Raw genomic sequence first — 21,837 nt, forward strand, 5'->3', positions numbered from 1 at the left:
GAAAGCACTGCAGCAAGCTTGTCAGAAAGAGAGACGGAGAAAAGAGAGAGCGAGAGAAAGAAATCCGGTGTAGCGGTGAAAGCAGTACAGCGGGGCAAACATCCACAAACAACCAATTTGTGCTCACACTCACACCTCAGGACCATTTAGAGTTTTCCATTGACCTGCCGTGCATGTTTTTTGGAATGTGGGAGGAAAGCGGAGGACCCGCAGAAAACCCACGCAGGCACGGCGTGAACATGCAAACTGCACACTATGGAGGCGGAATCGAACCCTGCACCTCTGCGCTGTGAGGCCGGCATGCCGTATGCTTCTACAAAGACATATTTTTTGCTACCACTCTGGCCTCACAGAGATATTCAATATTTCATCTGTCACCCTGATATTTGACCCAATAGTACGGCAAACAAACCATCGCACAAATTGACAGGTTTTTTTTCCGTTATTCCGGGGTACACGACTGCAATGGCAGATTAGTTGGTGGGAAAATCCTTCAAGAAAAATGATTTGGGTGCTTTATTTATTTATTTCCCCCAATTTAAATCCTTGATGAGATCACGTTGAATATTATCTTTGCTTTTTAAAAACAATTTTCAAACTATTTCGGTTGCTGCTTCTTGCGCAAATGCTACGTAAGATTACGAGCAAGGGCGGAATTGTTGCAAGTGAAGGGCGAGCCTGACGATAATGATGAAGTATCGAGTCACCCGGCGAACGGGAGCCCAAATCTGCCTGGAGCAACTTCCCCTCACGCTGGCAATGAATCAAAAAGGTGGCAAAGCAATGTTTCTCTTCACAGCACTTTAGCAAAGGCATCATTCACAAAGGACGCAGCAAAAGGCGGCCACGGCAGAAAGAGGGGCAAATCTTTGCCGCATGAAAGAAAATATGAACATCAAGAGCGGAAGTGATTAGAAAAGCAGCAATTTATGAGTTGACCTGAGTGACTTGTCAGCGTGTGTTTTGGCGGTGAGCACAACGGCCTTTAACATCGACTTGCCAATAGCAAGACATCCAAGTCGCCCTGTTTTGTTGGGGCCAGTTTTTGGTCTGAACAAATGAAGGGCTTGTTCGTGTATTGCGGGATTTCATCCGCACGTATGTTTTAATATCACACGAGCACACAGTGACAGGCATTTAAGCCTTTGATGGATTCATCGACACGCTCACTAAGGAGTCAATAAATGCTTTCGGGAGTTCCCTGCTGGCTTCGGGATACCTCCCTAGACATATCTGTGTGCGCCTCTGCCTGCGCGCGCGCGCGCGTGCGCCTGAGAGGGAACGTCTAACAGGCCTCATGGGTCAAACTGTCGCCGCAAAGATGGCTAAGCAGTTGGCTGGCCAGCAGGAAATCTATATAAAGTGATGAGGCGCTCGTGCGCGTGCGTGTGCGTGTGCGTGTACGTGCGTCCGCGCCTGAATTATATTGCATTTCCAAACAACCGCGTTATTGAGACAACAGTACGGGCCGTGATTGATGGCAAGAGAAATTATGTTGCCGACGCACTGCAATTGGAAACGGTTGTCACAAATTGTACAATGTTGAAAGGTGCAGCAGGTTGCCCATTAGGAGCCACTTTCTGTTCCTTAAAAAAACATGAAATGTGAAATCAGAGCTATCTAAGTGTACAACGGGTGTTTGACAATAATTGCTGAACACGAGCAACGCCTACCGAGTACTCAGTTGTGCAGCACTAAACTCTTTGACTCAATTTCCTGATATTTTGGACAAGCGAGCGAGCCGCGCTGCACCTAAAAGACACATGTTCCCTTCTGATAATCTGATGGCGCAGGCGCTTTCGAGTGCCGTGTTGTCGCGGCGTAGAAAAGCCTCGAGTCGATCCCATGGGATGACAGCCACCCGAGGCGAAGATATTTTCTCGGTTTAAACATAGTTACAACCACATGACAACCAAATGGCATCTTAACGATGGCCGTTCAATATGCTAGCGCGCATGCACGCTAGTGTACGTTTTAAAAAGGCAGCGGGAGCAAAACGGAGTCTGGTTGTCTTTTTATTGAAGTATTTCCCAATGTACTCGCATGATTTTTTTGATCGATCCTCATCCTCAAATCCATCAAATATTTTTGGGGCCGTGATTCCAGGAGAATGCAGTAACTTTGACTGGCCAGACTATGTTTTCCAATCCAAAAGAGATATGCAGAATGAATCCAATCCAGCAGTTACGTACTCAGCGGCGACTCCTGCGAGTCTCGTTTTCGGGAGCGAGGCCAAACGTCTTCCGAGACAACCAGAGCAGTCCACTTGCGATCGATTCAATGCCCCGAGAAGGAAATGACCTGGATGGATGAGAATATCCACCAGCACCGCTGACGAATAGTACAATACTATCAGTAAAATGGAGAGGTGGGAAGGCATTCGAGGACCAGGGGTCAGTCTCATCCACATGGCGGCTCCATTGTTCAGGCTGAAAGGTCAGGCTGGATTTTAAGCCATCTGCATGAGCCCCGAGGTGATTTTTGGTGGAAATGATAAGACTCGGGAGCTGCTGGATCCAATCGTGATGATTTTTTTTTTTCGCCTTGGGAAGAGCGGAGGGGTTGGAGCCCAGTCACGCTCCTCAACTAGTGAACCACGGTAGTTTAAACGAGCCCCAGTGGTCCTCATTACCCTCTCTCTCCCTCGGCACTCTCATGAGCGCACTCATGACGCCCTCGCAGATAGAAAGGAGAAGCACTCGCATGGACACAGCTGTTGTATCTGGCGATGTGTAAAGCAAAACGCTAGTTTGCCATCGTTTACGAAGGCAGCTGTCCGGTCTTTTATCCGCGTGATAAGGGTTCATTACCGATGAAGCTCAAACAGCCCAAAGGGTGGAAAATGTGAGAGTCCAAAGCGCTCGGAGCCCATCGAAGCTGCGTTGCAGTGCAGCGTTGTCATACTGTCCGCGATGACCACACTGATCACAATCACTCAAGTGGCCCTTTTGGTCCTTCAAGCACATTTCGTACGAGCGCAATATGATTTCGTACCATCTTGAATCTCCAAGCAGTCTTTGGCTTGCGTTGGAGGTGTCGCTGTAGCCATGCACTCGGCTCCTTTGTGGAAAGAAGGGAGGCCCTCAAAGCATGACGAGGTCCATCTTGGGGCTAATCTTGCTTTTCATTCTATTACGCGTTCCATGTCACGCTCTAGCAGACAACGGCAATCGGCGGCGGTGCCGAATGTATGCCTGCTGCGACGCTGCTTGTGTCGATCTTCTTTTCTTTGCTATTGAGCACCAGTTGAAGCATTCGACTGGAATCGTGCTCCGTGATCAGTCAGCCGATGATACGAGGTCACATCTGTCATGAAACATAGGTCGACCGAAAGGTATAAGAGGAGCTACTGTTTTTCCTTCAAGTGTCGCTTAAGCTTGTTTTCCGCCCCTTCCTACCGAGCGCTGAACCAAAATATGGGGAATGTACAGCCAGTACAACTTCTGTGATATGAATTATGCAAAAAAAAAAAAAAAAAAAAAAAAACCCAAGTCTCAGGAGTAGTTTTGGCCTGTAAGCTAAATCGCCATGAATACAAGCAATCAGTTTGTCTGTTTGTGTAGGAATTGTATCACGGATGCATTTTAGTCTGCTGACAGGAGAGGTTACATGCGTTTGTCGAATACTAAAAACGTGGTCACGCACGAATGAGTATATGTGAGCAAAATCGCAAGAGCATGCCCACTGACACGCACAGTCTCGCGGGATCCGTGCCAGACATTTTGCTGCTACGCTTCACGTTTGTGCCGTCGACTGGGCTCAAAACGCACACTGCAACAACATCGGCTGCAACATAAAATGAAAAAAGTGAAAGGATTCAAATCCAAACAGACTCCAAAATAAATGGAGAGCCTCCTCCCACCGGCCGAGAGCGCCCATCGACTGATGTGTTCACCTTCATACCGGACACATGGAGCAGCTTGAGAGTGGGCAACGGTTTACAACCCCTCCCCAAGACTTGCTGTCACTGGCATCTCTTAAATTCCTTCCTAGCGTCCAGATGATCATGTTGCTATGGCAACACCGTCTTGACACACAGGCAAACCTGAGCAGACATTTGGCTTTTTGGTACTTTTGTGTGTGGCTCCATCATGTATTTTCGGGACGATAGCTGAGCCTGCTAGGTGCCAGTCTTAAGATTTTAATGTCGCTCTTCTTTTCATCCCTTTCAGAAGAAAAGTCGAAATCTTCTGTGCACGTGGCAACGTTTGTCCAACCTCGATTTCAACAGTCCATAAGAAAATGCTTGCTGATGACCCGCCACTACTGTCCTACACTGATGCTTGCTGTTTACACATACAGTACATTTGACAATAAAGTTTATCCAATCCAATCCAATCAATATCCTCAACTCCTTTTTAAATAATTAAGGCACTGACAGTGGGTTTATAGGCCAGACTGACATCTACTTTGCCAAGTCAGAAAAAGAGTTGAAGCCTTGAAAACGATCTCATAAGAGAAAGCCAAACAGGTGCAGACAGGGGCAACTAAGAAACCGAGGCGAAATGAAACAAAATCAATTTGGCTGCGGGAAGTGTAGCAAGGCTTGTGAGGATCATTGCGTCCATATGTGATTGCGTATGCGTCAAAGGGAGGCGAGAAAAGTACACAGGCAGCCCGCGGGGTTGAAAAAACTCGATTCGGAATCCATTTTGAAAGCCCACAAATGTCCTTGAGGTCCGCACAGCCGGGGAGAAGCTGTCCTGAACCAATCTCATTCCACTTCTCTTCTCATATCTGTTTTGGAGCCGGCGAGGGGGGGAGGGAGAGTGGGAAGCAAGAGGGGAGTGGATCTATCTGTCCAGTAGCTTATAAAATGTCCATTATTGTGCGCTCCGATCAGTTTGGACCCTCCCAGATGGACTCTGGAATAAATGGACAGCACCAGAGAGCGATAAACCCAGAATGGATGTATGGCTGGGAAGACTGTCCGAAAAAAGAAAGTGGACATCCGTCATGTAAAACTACACTGGAAGCAAAAACGACGGTGTGCAACGCAAGCCAAAAATGACACCGCTGTTGCTTTATATTTTTTATGTCTTGGTGATAAGCAACTCAACATTAGCATTTCAATAACTACTACGAATTTAAAATGTTCCTTTTGGAAATCTGTGCCTCAAAATGGTCCAAAGCATCTTGGTGGGCGGGCACCGAGAGACATACAACGCAGCCAGCTTTCAAAACCGGCTGGATTGATCGTTCGTGAAATGGGTGTCCGTGGCTACTTTGTAATGTTCTCTGACTGTACACCAGGCGGCAGTGTTGCTTTAAAAGTACTGTTGAGATGAAGAAGCGTGTGCTACTGTTTATAGCCTCTTAAGCAGATAAAGTGTTTGGCTACACTCTGGCCTTGTTATTTTGCCTCCCGACACCGCATACTTAACCCGGTTAGGCACGATTGAAGTGACGGACGAACACCCACTTTTGTCCTTCCCTTTTACAAACCATCTCTCTCTTCTGACTACCAATATGAGCAAAAACTAAATCTGCCTATTATTTATTTGGCCAATATTAATGCAACAGCCAGTTGCCAATAACGCTCTCACAAAAACTTTTTCTGAAGTTGTCACGATCAAAGAAAAAAAACAACAACACAATGTTTACAGAGGCCTTGCCAGTCTGCTGCGCCACATCACCCAATCACTGTCACGACGACATTGACTTTGCAGGCTTCACAGTGACAGTTCCCTCACGAGTAAAATCCCAATCGCTGCTACTCTCATCCTTTGCTCCCCTAATGAACATCGCGGTGACACGCAACACAAGTGGCATGTTAACATGTCACGCGGTTCATCAAAACAACGTCTGCGGCAGGCGTCTTCTTATTTATGGCTGTCATCGTCAAATCTGGTGCTTTCACTTAAAACTTTTTTTTTTTCTCAACTGGATCCCAAAACTGAAGCGTTGACAAACAAGCTGCAAACCTGCCGCACAACATCGTTTATTGATGGATTAGTCGAGATTAAACAGTCTGAACATTTCACCATCGTTGCGATCGAAGTAATCGCGGGTATCTCTCTCAATGTGAGGAACTTCAAAGTTTGCCCTACACTTGTCTTGTGATCGCTGATAAATCAACTTGCCGAGGAATGAAAAATCTCTCCTGCAAAGATTTGCAGAGGGCGATAACAGAGTTTGACATGCTGCTTTTGTTTCCACTTCCACTACATCTGAAATCAAAGACAATCATTCAGTTTCGACGAATGTCTGACAAAGAAACCTTGCTTGGGATAAGCTGATCTCAGCTTGATCACACCTCGCCCCCCCCCCCCCTTTCCCCCCCTCCCGCTGAAACTTCAGTTTTCTAAGCCCAGATATTGAGACTCTGCAGATTTAAAATGCACAGACACACAAACATACGGAATTAATTGAGTCACACACATCTCTATATTCGTCAAGAAAGCGAAATACAGCATTGAACAGGTCTTATTTTCTTTCAGACCCATATGACGATGACTTCAAGGTGAAAACGCAAAGACCAAGATCAGCTGACCAGCCAGGTGTGTTTCAGGCACAAACAGGTGCGTAATGTGTGCGTTCACAGCCAGAAGATGAGGAAAATAAAAAAAGATATACATATACAGAGAGCGAGAGAGAGAGAGAGATCCCTATTTCCTAATTTGCCTGGAAAACAATGACCATCACCAATGACATCTGCTGTCATTACAGAAAAAAAAGAATTATTTAACCCTGCATGACATAATCTACTAAATATAAGAACCACCCCCCCCCCCAAAAAAAAAAAAAATCAAGTGTAGATGCGAAGTGTGCCGTGCCTTTTTTTTTTTTTGAACAGATGTGACATTTCTCATTATTCCTGTTGGCACTTTGACCTCCTTTTGAACAGGACGACCTGCGCCGATGAGCATGCGCTCACTCCCGTGCGCACGCATCCGTAGTCACCGGTCCTACTGCGCGGAGCAGAAAGCCCCTTCTGTCAGGGAAAACCCCCGGCTCTCTCTGTCTAGTCCTCTTCTCGTACACTTGCCGCTCCCATTCTTACATTCCTCGAGGCACCGGAGATGAGCTTAAACCCTGACTCACGGCATGTTAATGAAGATGTAATGCGATTAAGGGACATGAAATTAATTTGATTTCCTCCGCTGCCACGTGATGACGCCTCTATCAAAGAACACGGTGCTTGGAAAACAATTCCGAGTGACTTCATCATCTCTTTCTAGGGAAAACCAAGATGGGATTAAACCATTTGTGAAGGATTGTATCAACTATTTGATCACAGTTTAAAAAAAAAAGAAATCCTTGTGTTTGTAGTGACGGTCAAATGATATGTACGTGCATATACACAAACCGTACATCTGGAGACATTGCTGAACCCCTTCAAGGTTCCATCCTTCAATCGCTTGCCGAAGAATTCATGTCAATGAGTCACAGTTCCGTGTTTGATTTGATTGGCATCGGAGTCTTCGCAACACTTAGCATACACCCTTCCATAGGCCCGCTGTGTTACTATTCTCATGATTTTCCCAACCTTATCCAGTCTTTGGAATTTGTAGCCGACCTGAAATTGACAAGGTGCTAAACTTGCTCCAGGAGCTAAAGTCCTTCCCATGAGCGAAGCGCTAGCCTCTGTCTTCGCATCTCCAGGTGACCCTGCAGCGGAGGAATGGTCTCAATGGAGCATGTGCTCTCTGACCTGTGGACACGGCTGGCAAGTGAGGACGCGCTCGTGCGTTTCGTCTCCGTACAGCACGCTGTGCAGCGGCGCCCTGCGAGAGACCCGCATGTGCAACAATACGGCTTCCTGTCCGGGTGAACCCGGGATAATAAGCTCAGGTAAGTTCATGGGCCACCTTTCGTCTTGGGCTTTAACAAAATGCCAGGTTTCATTGTGACTATTTGCTTGGATGTACGACAAGAGGGGGCTTCATCCTGATTGAGTTAGAATTACCCGACCTCCGCCTTCCTCATTATTGGCAGCCCGCAAATAAATGGGCACATCAAGGCAAGTATGGTATCGGAGGATCTCGTGTACCACTTTTTTCACGTTTCAAGAGATCTGCTTTGATTGCCTTATATCAGATCGAAATGTTTGTTTTCGAGTGCTCTGATTGGAATGGAAGGGGAAACCTCGTCAAGTAAGCCCTCTCAACAGCAACGCCATCCTTGCTCTGCTGAGTGACGAGGTCTCGTCCAGAATCGCAGTTTCAAAAGGAGCAATGAAAAATCCAAAACTATCATAACCGCGGTCAGAGCTGGACCAAAAAAATAAAAATAAAAAATCGCATTGTGCGTTTGCATCAATATTTCTTGCCTTATATGGTGTTTGACCTTTGGCTTCATCCGGGTCAATGAGGGGTCGCCACAGTGAGTAACTCGCATGGTATGTTTTTTGTTGTTTAACTATTTTTGCTGACGGTCAGGTACTACACATTGTTCTCAAAATCAGCATTTGCTCTTCTGTCTTTGGTGTCGAATGAAATGGACTTAGTTTGTCCTCCGGAACATAATCACATATAGTAAGGTTAACTGTTGGCTAATTGGTGACTATTTAATCGTGTAATCGACATGATCAACGCTTTATTTCGAAGCATGTGAGGATTCCAGAGCTAAATCGCCACCCAAAGAAACATTTTCCCCTCGCTGTGAAGCGCGTATTCTAATCTGAGTAATCTCATTTTTTAATTCAAATCCGCCAGTGCGATTTGTACGTCGGAGCGCCTCGCTTTTCCGTTCAGTGTCGTGATTAATATTCTCAGCCGCTCCTTTGATGGGACACTGGCTGCCGTGTTGCTCCATACATGATTTCATGATTTGTTGCATTCCGACATGCTTCCGTCGGGGTGGAGGGACACCCCAGGGATGGCCTAAATTGTACCGCGGCAAATTCAGCTTAAATGGGGAATGTGGGGGTGGTAGCAAAGAGACATTCATGTGTTTAATGAGCTTGATGTAATTGACTTTTTAAAATAACCCTTCAATCAAGCGGTAATGTTTCCACTTGGGTTTGTTTGCGCACGTGTGAAGTCTGACAGCGGGGTGACACCATTGCAATGCGATTTTCTGGAGTTTTGTGTTTTTGGACTACAAGTGGTAAATTGTAAGTGTGGTTGAATATGTCCGTGGGCATCTCTGTGCAGATTTTTACGTGCAACATCACAGAGGACTGCGATACGCAGAAAGGCAATGAAGCCGTGAAGGCCATTTTTGCTTGTGTCCCCCCCTAACCCCCTTCATGGTTAAAACTCCCACTTTAAAGTTCTACCCAATCAATTTAGCTAATGGTCTTGTCCTTGTTAAAGCCAACTAGGCATTAAGTGGTTGAGCAAATGTTTTTTTTTTTCTCCCTTCTCAGTTTCATTTGCAGTATAAAATTCAATTGTGATAAATCAGGGTGTACAAACGACGGCCCGGGGGACATTTGTGGCCCGTCATCCATTTTTCAGGGCCTGCGACATGACCAAAAAAAAAGAAGCTGATGAAATGAACCAGACAATACAAACAAGATAAAGTTACCCAGGAGCAATTCTAACGCGTTTCAAAAAGTTGATGAATTTTTAAGTGGCCCTTTCATCTTTCCATTTTTCTGTTTGTGGCCCTCAAACGAAAACGTTTGAGGGCCAACGAAAAAGTTGTAGCTCCGCTTCTGTTGTATTTAGCGACTGCTGATTTGCCATAGATTCGGTGACATTTAAAACACGGACAAAAACAGTGTTGTATGACGCAGTACGGGTCTCTGGGTCAATGCAAAGCTAAACGACGCAGCCCCTCATCATTCACACAATACAGTGAGACCGAGAACAAAGATGCAAAGCTTGGGCTCATGGCGACATGCAAATAGTGAGCACCAGAACATGAATAATGCAGCATGATGTATTTTGACCCCGCATTAAAATGCCGGTAATGATGGCTTATCTTAAGGGTTAATATGATGCCTGTGTCTTATTATGGCCCCGTTGCAGCACATGTTACTGATGACAAATTACAAGCTGATCTCTTCATAATGTATATGTAATTAAAGGAGCATGTTTAATAATTCAAACACATTTCGAAGCGATGTAGAGTTCCCACATTCTAATTACACGTAACCTGGGTCTGATTAGTGCTGTAAGTGAACGCCGTGCCAAGGTGATCACCGTCATACTGTGAAGTTTCATTGAATAAGGTAGCAGAACGCATACTATGGAGAGTTCAAGGATTTGTTTCAATCCCCGCAGATATCGAGAATATGCACAAGCACTGAAAAAAAGCCCACAACAAAACATCCTCATACTGCGTTATTTCAATTTTTGACAATGTACTAGTGCAAACAAGCCACAAAATGCCTCAAAGGGATAACGAGTCCCCTTCAAATTTCGATGTCTGGATTGAATGTCCCGCTATTTACATGCACCTCATGTCTGCACAGTTTTTAATCGCACAATCTTTCTGTGCCTCCAACTCCCGCTCCTCGGAGCCTTCTTTCACAAAGTAGACTTAAATATTTATTGCTATGATTTATTTAGCTTTGTTCAACAAGGCCAACTATCTTCATCCTCAGATTTTCTCTCACCCTTTGTCCAAATGCTGTCGCGTTTCCATCAAATCAGGCATAGATGTCTTTTTTCTTGATTAGACCATTGTGAACATGCATGGTTTGCTGCTGCGGCCTCATCCCAGAATGTTTTGGAAAGGCTACTGAATGACAGCACGCATTCATCTGCATACACTTTAACTATGGACATTGCGCAGGCATCGCTGCATGGTGGAATCGGATCAAGTCGACTCCGCTTCAAGTTAAGCTCAGTGATAAAGCAACACAAGAGGAGTCTTGAGGTCACATTCATTATTGACGAGGATTTTGCGCAACTCCGTCACTCGTTTATTCCACTCGCATTTACCTCAACAGCTAGCATCTATTGCTAAAATTAGATGAGATGCACAAGTCGGAGGGGAACTTTTCAGGGCAAACGTTTCCTTCCTTAATTGGTTGGCGGGGGGGGGGGGGGGGCTGTTGTCGTTAGAGTCTTTGTTGGTAAGTAATAGTCTTAAAGAAATTATGATTCAATCTGCATTACTGCATGGCTGTGCCCATCCCTGGCCTCCATTTCTTTGCCTGTTCTGAAGTGCTCAAGGAATGTGCTCGTGTTCATCAATCTGTCACATTTCTCTCAATCAACGTCTAACGCCGTTAATGCCTCATTCCTCATTCCCATGTTATGTGTGTGTGTTTTTTTCTTTTTTGTGCATTTGTGGGCATTTGCAGTGCATGGACTGTGGCACGAGTGGTCCTCATGGAGTCTGTGCTCTGTGAGTTGTGGGCGGGGCTCCAGGACTCGAACCCGGAAGTGCGTGAACGAAGGTGGGGCCGCCATGCCTTGCGGATGGCCCGAGAGGCAGACCAAACTCTGCAACATAGCAGTGTGTCCTGGTTAGTACCATGTCCATTAACATGTCACCACCTGACCAAGCTGCTCTCCCTGCCTCGTTTAATGCTATGCTTCACGTCTTCGGGGGTTTAGAAAATGAATTAAAGACCCTCCACGCCATTTCCACTTTTATTCATCTGTGATCAGCCGAGAGGCGCCAGCCCATGTGTGCGCATGATCACTCGGGCATCCTATGTGGGACGGCTATGAATGTTGTTTTTTTTTTCCCCCAGTTCGTTACATTGTGTTCATGGTTGGCTCGGTTTGGATTGCGGAGCGGGAGCTTGTGTCGTTGGCAGCTGTACTGTTATTGTCTCCAAGATGACCTATTAGGCCTGCACCTTGTCACTAAAATGTCTGCACGGCCCCTTCGAGTTCTCACGTCAAGGGCACCTCAGGACTACTATTTGGATTGAGACTGGCCATCTGAAACCTCGTTATTAAGCCGCCTTCGCTACAAAATGGGCCCGTTCTTTTGAAATTTTGAAGAAAGAGAAGCTGAACCCTCAACGTAGCTGTGATAGAACAGCTTTATGTTCTCTGCCGACATTTAAGTGTCATCGCTGCTCCGAAGGGTAGAATTCCAAAAATAAGTTGATTTTACATTTTTAGTTACACTTAATGCATTTGCATTATCGGTGCCCTTTAAAGGACATTAATTTTGAAAGCACTGACATTAAAATGGAAAGTGTTTTATGACACGAGAAAAAAAAACAACATTTTTATAACATTCCGCATAAATGTAATAAAGGATGTACAGTATATGGCTTTGGCATCTTGCATCGTTATGACTGGAGCCTGCCACCGAGATTTAATTGGAGTGTTTTTGCAATGTTCTGCCTGCTCGAGCTTTTACTTGACAAATACATGAAGATAAAGCCATAAATTATATTTATTTTGGGTGATCTTAGATAAACGTGTGTAAAGCCTCAATGTGCATTGCAAAGTTAAAAGGTTTTTGAAAGAATGAATACCGGCATTTCAGTGCGCAGACAATGCCGCTTTGAATGATCACTTTTTCTCTGAATACACGCACGTCAAAATAAACGAATTTTCTGCAGAGTACGGAGGTAAATTTGCACTTATCTTAATTGGTCTCTTCCTCTTTAATCTCTTTGAGCAGGATGAGTGGATTAATTTGAAAGTTGTTTTTGCCGGATCAATATACAGTATACAGACATACTCAATCACTGATGACTTCTTTCATCAGATTAACATGTCACATATCATGCTAAAAAAACACAAAAAAAAAGGGTTGTGTCGTTTATGGTTTCGGTTCCTTTTATGTGCACATTCGATTGCATTAGATTAGTCTCGGCTATTAGGTTTAACAAAAGGTGGTCCATGGATTGACCCTTGAGGTACCCCACGTCATGGCTATTCCATCAGATTCAAAACTTGTTGTGGTCCCAAAATAATTCCCTTCCTCCAAGTACAACTTTGGTAAATAAGGGGGGTTTGAGATGAGTCTAGAATTTGCTATCACAATAGTATTTCAGCTATCTTCTGACACTCAAAATTACCCAATGGATTATTAGCTTTCAAGGCCGTGACAAACAATCTCGCTTTGATCGTTGTAATTTTGGAGGGCTGAGTGGGAAGGGATGGGGTAGGGGGGGAGGCTTTTGAGTTACTTTATTTGACAACTCGATTACTCCGGCAATGCTTTTCTAGCACAGCTCAATAGTGAGTGCTTTGATTGCATGATGCACGTCATGGGGCTTTGTTTAAACTCTTTGGTATTCATGGATATTTGACAGGCAGTACTGGATTGGAGCGAAGTATACCTATTTTTAAAATATATCAATTCATGCACAAACACCGGTCAAGACATACAATTGTCATCAACATGCAACACTCTGTATGACCCTCTTGTGAAGAAGAGACATAAAAGGAATAGTTGGCTGTTTCAAAACACATTTAAATATTTAACACAAGCAATGTTGTAAAAATTCTTTTTGCGGGAACCAAAATAACAGCTGCACTCTATTTACTTGTTTGATTAACCTGTTTTGATGCCTTTTTAACTAGAGTTGTTTCATCTTTGCTCCTTTGTCTTTCTTTCCCCTGTTTTGCCCCTTCCCATTCCAATCGAAAATAAAAACCGGATAATGTTCTCCCAATTTCATCACCCGACTTCTATGGCGACGCCAGTGGAGGGCAAGTGGTTGGAGTGGGGCCCGTGGTCAAGATGCAGCGTTTCCTGTAACACGGGCACCCAGCAGAGGCAGAGACGCTGTAGCTCATCCGTGCACGGGTGGGCTGAGTGTAAGGGCCCCTATCAAGAGAGCAGAGAGTGCACCAACCCTTCATGCACCGGTAAGGCGTGCAAATCACGGCTTAGCATTCACCCTCACGGGCTCACCGATGATATTACGCAAGCATGCAACTCGTATGATCTAAAGGTGTGGCGCAGCGCGCTCGGATCGGTGGTCCGCAGCGATTTTCGAGCTGGATGCCAAATTGGCTTGCTTGTCTGTTTCACGGAGGTCCTTGAGGGGAAAGAATAAGAGTGTGAATACGAGTAGTCCTCAAATGGTCTCGTTGTGGCTTCCATTCCCATGCAAACAAATCCTAAAAGCTTTTCAATCACAAATCTTAGAATTAGTACCATTGTCTCCCTCTCGCCCGCCACGTCCTTCCTTTTTCCCCCTATTGCTCTCTATCTAGGCGGGGGTAACTGGGGCAGCTGGAACCACTGGAGCCTTTGCAGCAAGACATGCGACTCGGGATGGCAGCGGCGCTCCAGGATGTGCGAGGGCAACGGGCAACAAGGGTACCCGTGTGAGGGCTCGGCAGAGGAGGTCCGGTCTTGTAACGAAAAGAAGTGCCCCGGTTCGTTGCCCTTTTTGGAATATGAACATTCTTTCGTGCCTTGTCTTGTGCCGAGTCATGACATTCAAACCATTGTGAGGCAGGATGGAAAATGGTTATTTGCACCACGGCGATTTCAGAGATGCAATCATGTCCATGTTCATACCGTCGGTTGACATACTTTGCACAATCCCTTAAGCCTTATTTGCCTATTCCTACTATGTGTGATTTAACTCCGCTCGAGTATCCCCCCCCCCCACCACCTTGCCTTCCTTCCCTCCATTTTGTGTGTGCCACGTTAGGGTGACATGCTCATTGTGTGCAATTTGTGACGTCGTCAGCCCCGCAGAAAACCGCATGCCTAAATAAGTCTACAAACAGAAGCTATGTGTGTGAAGTGTGAGCTCGCCCCCACCACCCCAGAGTGCCACACTGAGAGCTTGCGGTGATATTTCTGAGAGGCTGCAAGTGATGGAGCTCTTAGTGCAGGCTCACCACACCCCTTTTGTTTTCGGAAAAAAACACTTTTAGGCCGTAACGAGTGTGATTGCGGTCAGCAACACAGGGAGGATCATCATATTATCTTCTTCCTCTCTGCTTTTCCTTCATCCCTCTTCATCTTGCCAGCACTCATCTGCCCCCTTGGAATATCTTCACAGCACTCGCTTGCATTTGTTTCATCAGGGTTATGAAAGAGGGGAAGGGAAGAGAAAGCGAGGCGACGCTCAGATGAAGAGGGAACGAGATACTGTACTGGGGGGCAGCGACACTGACGGGGAGCGCTGAACTGTGTCTAAATGCAATTGGGAGCGGCTGCAATTAAACTTTGCTTTAGAAGCGCCTTTTTTTGTGTGAAATAGTCATTCTCACACATGTCTCACGGTTGTGACGTCAAATCTCTCCATCCTGTGTGCGTTCTCTCTTGTCTTCGGGTACTCCGACTTCCTCTAAAAATATTTTTGTAGCTATACTCTGAATAACCTCTAAGGGAGAGTTCCTTGTGTTTCTATATGCGGACAAATCATCGAGTAGTAACCACGCAAACGATAGTATTATGCAGGGTTCTTCAAAAGAAGTGGAAAATGATCATGTTGCGACAGCTATCAACACCTCGGCAGTATGTAGAGGTTGTAAAAGAATCTGCACTGCATTTAAAATCATGCACTCATATTTTTCTTGACAATATGTACTGTGATATCGCATGTTTGTACAACAGTTTCGATCACATATCGTCCCGATAGTGTAGAAGTAGGGTAAAAGCATCAGAATGGACTTTCTCTTGTGAACTCCATCTCACTTAATATCACTCACTTTCCCTCTGTATCCCACTTTCTCTCGCAGCGCCCCACGAGATATGTAAAGACGAGAACCTCCTCACCATTTCGTGGAAAAGAGCCTCGGCCGGAGAAACTGTTTACAACAAGTGTCCAACAAATGCTACTGGTTAGTCAGCCGGCATCATTCGGACTCAAAAGTCTGTCCGCGGTATACTAATGCCGAGCGGGATCACGGCTATGATTGAACATTCGTCCGATTATTCATCCGTCCTAAGAAGAAGACATGGAAAATATTCAGCCAATGTTTGTGGCTGTTTCCTTTTAGGATCTGCTAGTCGTCGTTGTATGCTGGACAATAATGGAGTTGCTTTCTGGGGTCCTCCGAGCTTCGCCAGATGCATCTCAGTTGAATATAGATATTTGCATATATCTGTAAGTTGTCAACACACACACACACTTGTGGCGTGTCATCGTCGGTGTGCATCATAGTGAGCATTGCCTAATTTTATGAATGCCCTCTCACATGAAACATGTCATTTATCAAATGAAGAGACATCTTAACTCAGGAACCATGTCGCGCTCAAAGTCGACTTGCAGTCGCGTCTTTATTCTCGGCTTTCCAGTATCTATAATGAGCTTTTTCCAGCGCCTTGCACCCACACTTATCAATTAATGAACATAGCTAATGAATGTGCTCATCAGACAGAGTTTGCCGGCTCTGTGAACTTCCACCTTTCCTTCTCCTCCATTATGGCACGGGCGATTATAGGGGGCTGCGTTTGGGGTTGCTGGAGCGGGGTTGGTGGGGGTTTGGAGATTGTGAAGTGGAGGACTTGATTGCACTGTTACCTTCTGTCCCAACCTTCGACTAATAGCATGAGTCAATAATTAATTTTCAGTGATTGATGTTATCTTCTCTTCTCTCTCTTGTTTCCGCACACTCTGCATTTCACACATTGCAAAAGTGCGTGCGCACACACACACACACACACACACACACACACACACACACACACAGTCATGCTTTACTTATTCCTCGCTGTTGTGACGAGATCCCGTTTTTTGCCTTGGAGTGCTTCTGGCCTCTTTTCAACTTGCCTATTTTAAGCACAGGCAGGAGATACTGTATTGCCATGTACAGATGTTTGACCATCTCCAAGCACCTTGTTAATGTCTGTTGCATCCGCAGTGTTTCAAAAAAGCCAGGACTGTACACTTCTTCCCCTCACTGTCCGCCTCTCTCTCATCTGAAGTTACGAGAGCATCTCGCGAAGGGTCAGAGGACCCTGGCTGGTGAGGGCATGTCTCAGATCGTAAGAAGTCTCCTGGAGCTCTTGCAGAGGAGGAGCTACCACAGTGGCGACCTTCTCTTTTCCACGGAGATCTTGCGAAATGTGACGGACACCTTCAAAAGAGCAACCTACATCCCAGCTCCTGACGACGTGCAGGTAAGGCAGAAGAAAATCCATGGCGTCAGATATGACATCAGTTCTTGCATTCGTTGTAGAAGGCCTACGGGGGTTTATTGCTTTTTATTTTATTGCATTTTCTTTCCTCCTTTGCCTGACAGACGTTGGAAAGCGCTGTCTTTTACAATATAACATAATTCTGCAATACCACAGCAAGACTTTCAGCGTGGCAGGCGGATGCAAGAAAGTTACTAAATAATGGAACACTTAAACCTTCTTGCAGACTGCAATTTCAATATCTGCTCACAACCTGTTTGTTTTGCTTTTAGAAATTCTTCCAGATAATCAGCCATATGTTGGACATGGAAAACTTAGACAAGTGGGAAGACGTACACCAGGTAAAGCCAATACAATACACCCGTTCACGCAAAAGAACAATATCAACTGGAATAAACATGTTTTTGAGTTTACCCAAATGAGTTCTTATTTGAGGTGAATTTCTAAGAGATCTAAATACCTTGCAAACATGGATGCATACTATTCATTGCAGTTTTTTAACTACTTGTCTGGGCTCTCAAAGATGGCGGACACTTTTTACTCTGCTCCATTCCTGCCCTTATCGACCCTTCTTGTCCATTTGGCTTCCAAGGGAGTTTGGTCGAAACTCTCATTCCAGCCTACCACCGCATATTTCCCCGAAAATCCAAAATCATTGAATTGGTGCCCACTGGGCCACCACACAACGCAATACACAAGCCAATTACCTTGGGCTTTCTCGCAAACCCCTGCTCTTCCAACCCGTCAAGCTTCTCCGTTCTGTCTCCCTCTCTTGGTCATTGTTTTTATGTCTCTCGGACAGCTTGCAACTATTAAATGAATTTCGTCCCCTGTACACGGCCAATGACGAGAAATTTGATTCCATCCATTCCATTACTGCGAGCCTACCAACTTGGAACTCAGTACATTTTAATGCAGCAATATTTACCAGCTTTTAATTCATTTCCTTCATTTGCAGGTCGCCCCTGGCGCTGCGTTGCTGATGAGAATTTTAGAAGATTTTATTCATCTCATTGGTGAAGCCCAAAAGCCTTTCCAGAGTTTTTTAGTGGTTACCAACAACCTGAGTACGTATTGTGGCAACCATTCGCATGAGAAAGTAGGTACAGTCCAACCTCGGTACAACCTCCCTCGAGGGACATAACAAATCCGTACGTTATAACGGTAGTTCGTTGCAACAATTCTCAATAAAATGGCTGCCAACTAACGATGTATAATACAGTATGAACGTTTCTAGATGTAAAAACCTGAACATGTAACACAGTTTAAACATGTCAATTAAAAAATACGTGACTATGAAGAGGACCCCTGGCGATAATTGGGTTTGCGACCCCGCAAACTTAACCCCGAGTCGATCAGGAGTGTTGCGAAGCAATGGAGGGGACTCCCACGCTGTACATTTCGCTTCTCACGGTTCGTCTCAACGAAAGCCTTGTCGCTATTTTGTGAGAAAAATAAGGTCGTTATACAGAAGCTTATGTTATAAAGGTGTTCGTTGTGAGTAAAATCGGCAAATGGAAAATGAATGACGTGAAAGTGGGCCTTTGGAATGTGAACGTTATAGCGGTGAAAACCTAAACGGGGCACGTTGAAACGAGGTTCGACTGTATCCTATTTAATTTTAAACATCAGTTTCATATCATGTTTGGCTTTACGATCGCCACGTCATTAACCGGGAAACATCTGCGCTTTTCACACACTGCTAAATTTGAAGTATTACTGTCCTTTGTTTGAACAGTGATAACCATCCAGCGAGAACCCGTGTCAGCGGTTTCCAGTGATATTAACTTCCCCATGAAGGGCCGGAGGGGGATGAAGGACTGGGCCAGAACAGCAGAGGACAAGCTCTACATCCCCAAGGAGGTCTTTACTGTCCCAAATGAAGGTAGCGAGACACAAAAACGATGACTGTATCAATAGTTCAACGTTTGAGACTGACTACATGTGCTGCTGTGATTAGAATACGACTCAACAACTCAGGTTTATTTGCACGGCCCTTTAAGAACAACCACAGCAGAAACTCACGTGAGATTATGAACAGCTTCCCTAACACACCACCAGGACTTTATGTGTGTCCTTGTATCAGTGTCTCACACCATGTCATATTTCATTTTTACACCCCCGTTCCGCAAAATGTTGCAATCTGAAACAGCGGATTTTATACCCAGCAGAAGTCTTGTAACGGCGAGGCTTCAAAACAGAGCTCAGGCCCACCACTTTGATCAGATTCAGCTATTATCGGCGCCCTTTCAGCAGATTTCGGGGAACCTTTGTCACACTGCCCAAGACGTGTCTGGTAAACGGAAGCAAATCTCACTGTCTGTGAAGGTTGAAACCGGCAAAGTCGAGGATTTCGACAATCTTGTTTGAGGCCAACAGATCGAAAGATGATGGTTAATGGCTTTGGGGCTCGGCACATCCCGAACTGGAGAAGAGGCACTTTTCATTGGCTGACGGATTGTTTACTTCATACTGTATACACGTATTTGTAATCGACATGTTTATACCGGACTACATGTTCATGATTTTACATCTATGAATGTTCATACTGTAGTACACAGCGCAGTCGGCGGCCATTTTATGGGAAATGTTTCCAACGAACAATCGTTATAACGTCCAGATTCGTGATGTCCCTCAACTCAACTCAACTGTATTTCTCGAGCACTTTCAAACAGCCATCGCTGCATACAAAGTGCTGTACATGGAGCAACTAACATATACAACAGTAAAGCAACAAATCGGTAACAAAGACAACCAAGAACAAATCTGAGTCATGCTGAGTCAAATGCCAAAGAATACAAGTGAGTTTTGAGGCGGGTTTTAAAGATGGGCAGCGAGGAGGTTTGCCGAATGTTCAGTGGGAGGTCATTCCAGAGAGACGGACCAGACACAGATTGAATCCACTTTCTGATGTCATCAGAGATACGAGGGAGCAACAGCTAACTATGACAAATTTCCGGGACGAGTTTCATTGAGCCGAGTTTTACGTCATGATCTGAAGCTTTGCTCTGCGACAATCTGGGGCATCTTTGATTTAATACTGGGAGACGACTTTGTCAATCTCTTCTTGTTTGAGTCTAAGCTCATTAAATGTGATCATTCTGCTCAGTTGGGCAATGTAGACCTTTGTTCTTTTGTTTAGAACCTATCCACCCTCTCCGGCTCTCAGGTGGTTTCCCAGAGGGGCATCCAAGTGTCTGAACTTTGACCCATCTCCCCACTCTCCCTCACGCCAGAGACATAATGACATTTAGAGAAGAACACAATTTGTCCTTGGTAGGGCAAACATTTTTTTTTTGGGTGACATAACACTGAAGGGATTGTTGTAACACAAGAGCCTTTGATGGATGAAAAAGCTCCAAAGTGGAAATAACAGCAAGGCACAATGACGACGACTACCAGACAAAACCTTGACTTTCAGTAAATGCCATTGGGGTGCCAGATGGGACTGAGACACGCTTATGGCCTTGTTTGTGTTTTTGCTGTTGTATTTCTTCCGGCATTCCGTACTCATCGCTATAATGCATCTTGTTCAGGGTCAGAGCTGAACTGGAGCCAATCCCAGTTGACTTTGCACGAGAGACGGGGGTATACCCCGGACTGTTCTCCGCCACTCTTTTCGTCTTTTATGCAGACTTGCAGAAGATATTTCAAATGAAATGCACTTAGCCCACGCAATTGCCAAAGTAAAATGAATCAATCTATTAAAAAAAAAAAAAAACTGTTTGTGTGTTGCAGAGGCGGAGCCAGATTCCGAGGCAACCATGTATTATGTCATTGGAGCCATCTTGTACAGGACATTGGGCAATATTTTACCGGCACCAAAGTGAGTGGCGCTCATTAGATTCACTGTTCAAAAGTCCTTCACAGCTTTCAAGCAATCCACACTGAATGTTTTTTTTTAACTCCCGCCCTGAACTTTCTATTTGCTTTGATGCAACTTTTCACTTTGAAAACTTTTCATCGTGTAGCACTCGCCTTGCATTTCTCATTTCTCCCTATCTAATTCCATGCAGCAATTTCTCATCCGTCGTTCCTCGTACCTCGTACCTTGTCTCCCTTGCTTATCTTCCCTCCTTGCGTCTGCAAATGTTTGAGATCTACAAAAACTGCATTTCCCCCGGATGCTTTTTTATCGCAGTGTATAAATGTCCAGTCAAGTTTCGCATAGATGCGTGTCCCGATGTCGACTCTCACATGCGCAGACCCTTCTTCTGGAGAAAACAAAATATCAGCCCGTTGTCATCGTGAGATATGGAGTTTGTGTTGGTCGAGGTTCTTTTTAGTCAGCTCAGTGCTGGATCAGTGACAAACCGTTTGTCCGTTGCACATTCTGTCCAGGAATCTCCGAACACCTTGCGATAGCTTTTCATTCTCTGTCATGTTCTGTATGTCGACACGCCTCTTTCCTGCAATTGCAGTCAAACTAAGTCTCTTTTGTAGCCAACCTGCGGTGATTAACTCCAAGATCCTCACGGTGGCGATACGACCAGAATTGACGCCGAGCGATCCCGTGGTGGTGGTGGAGCTTGCGACTCTTTTCAACGTAAGTCAAATAAGACGCTGCAGCAACTCGTGTTTGATGAGTCAAACGGCGGAGGAAAAGGCTGCGCGCTATCTAAAGTGCTCCGACTGTACGGCCTGAATCAAGGGGGACCTGTTTGACGTTCTGATATTGCAGAGTCCCTCGGTGCCTATTCCGTTTATACTGCATTGAAATGTGTTATGATAAATAACCCGCTACTGCGCTTTTTAGTGGGCACGAGTGCGGGCTGGCAACCTCAATAAGGCGTCGGTTTCATTACACCGCGCCTGGGTGGAAAGGTGGACACTTAATACGAAAAATAAATCAGAAAGTGTGGAGTCATTCATAGATTATGCAGTCTGCACAATACACACACACACACACACACA

The 21,837-nt window shown here is 45.2% G+C and overlaps 1 protein-coding gene across 21 annotated transcripts in view; it reads left to right on the plus strand.

Moving 5' to 3' along the window:
• Positions 1-21,837, plus strand: part of adgrb2 (adhesion G protein-coupled receptor B2) — a 99,827-nt gene that overhangs the window by 33,125 nt on the left and 44,865 nt on the right. For 19 of the 21 annotated variants that reach the window (XR_015103644.1, XR_015103636.1, XR_015103634.1 and 16 more), the window contains exons 3-15: positions 6,441-6,521; positions 7,606-7,794; positions 11,204-11,368; positions 13,521-13,685; positions 14,037-14,201; positions 15,522-15,623; positions 15,783-15,889; positions 16,711-16,905; positions 17,196-17,264; positions 17,882-17,990; positions 18,662-18,808; positions 20,662-20,749; positions 21,367-21,469. Coding sequence is in view for 9 of the 21 variants with exons in the window: in XM_086136095.1 (XP_085992221.1) it covers positions 6,441-6,521; positions 7,606-7,794; positions 11,204-11,368; positions 13,521-13,685; positions 14,037-14,201; positions 15,522-15,623; positions 15,783-15,889; positions 16,711-16,905; positions 17,196-17,264; positions 17,882-17,990; positions 18,662-18,808; positions 20,662-20,749; positions 21,367-21,469 (1,685 nt within the window). In the remaining 12 variants the exon portion in view is untranslated. The remainder of the gene's footprint in view (positions 1-6,440; positions 6,522-7,605; positions 7,795-11,203; positions 11,369-13,520; positions 13,686-14,036; positions 14,202-15,521; positions 15,624-15,782; positions 15,890-16,710; positions 16,906-17,195; positions 17,265-17,881; positions 17,991-18,661; positions 18,809-20,661; positions 20,750-21,366; positions 21,470-21,837) is intronic. The other 2 variants (XR_015103635.1, XR_015103638.1) reach the window with 2 other exon arrangements.

This window comes from Hippocampus guttulatus, chromosome 18, assembly GCF_054856545.1.
Source record: "Hippocampus guttulatus isolate MCC_2025c chromosome 18, RoL_Hgut_1.0, whole genome shotgun sequence".
In the NCBI taxonomy this organism is placed as follows: domain Eukaryota; kingdom Metazoa; phylum Chordata; class Actinopteri; order Syngnathiformes; family Syngnathidae; genus Hippocampus; species Hippocampus guttulatus.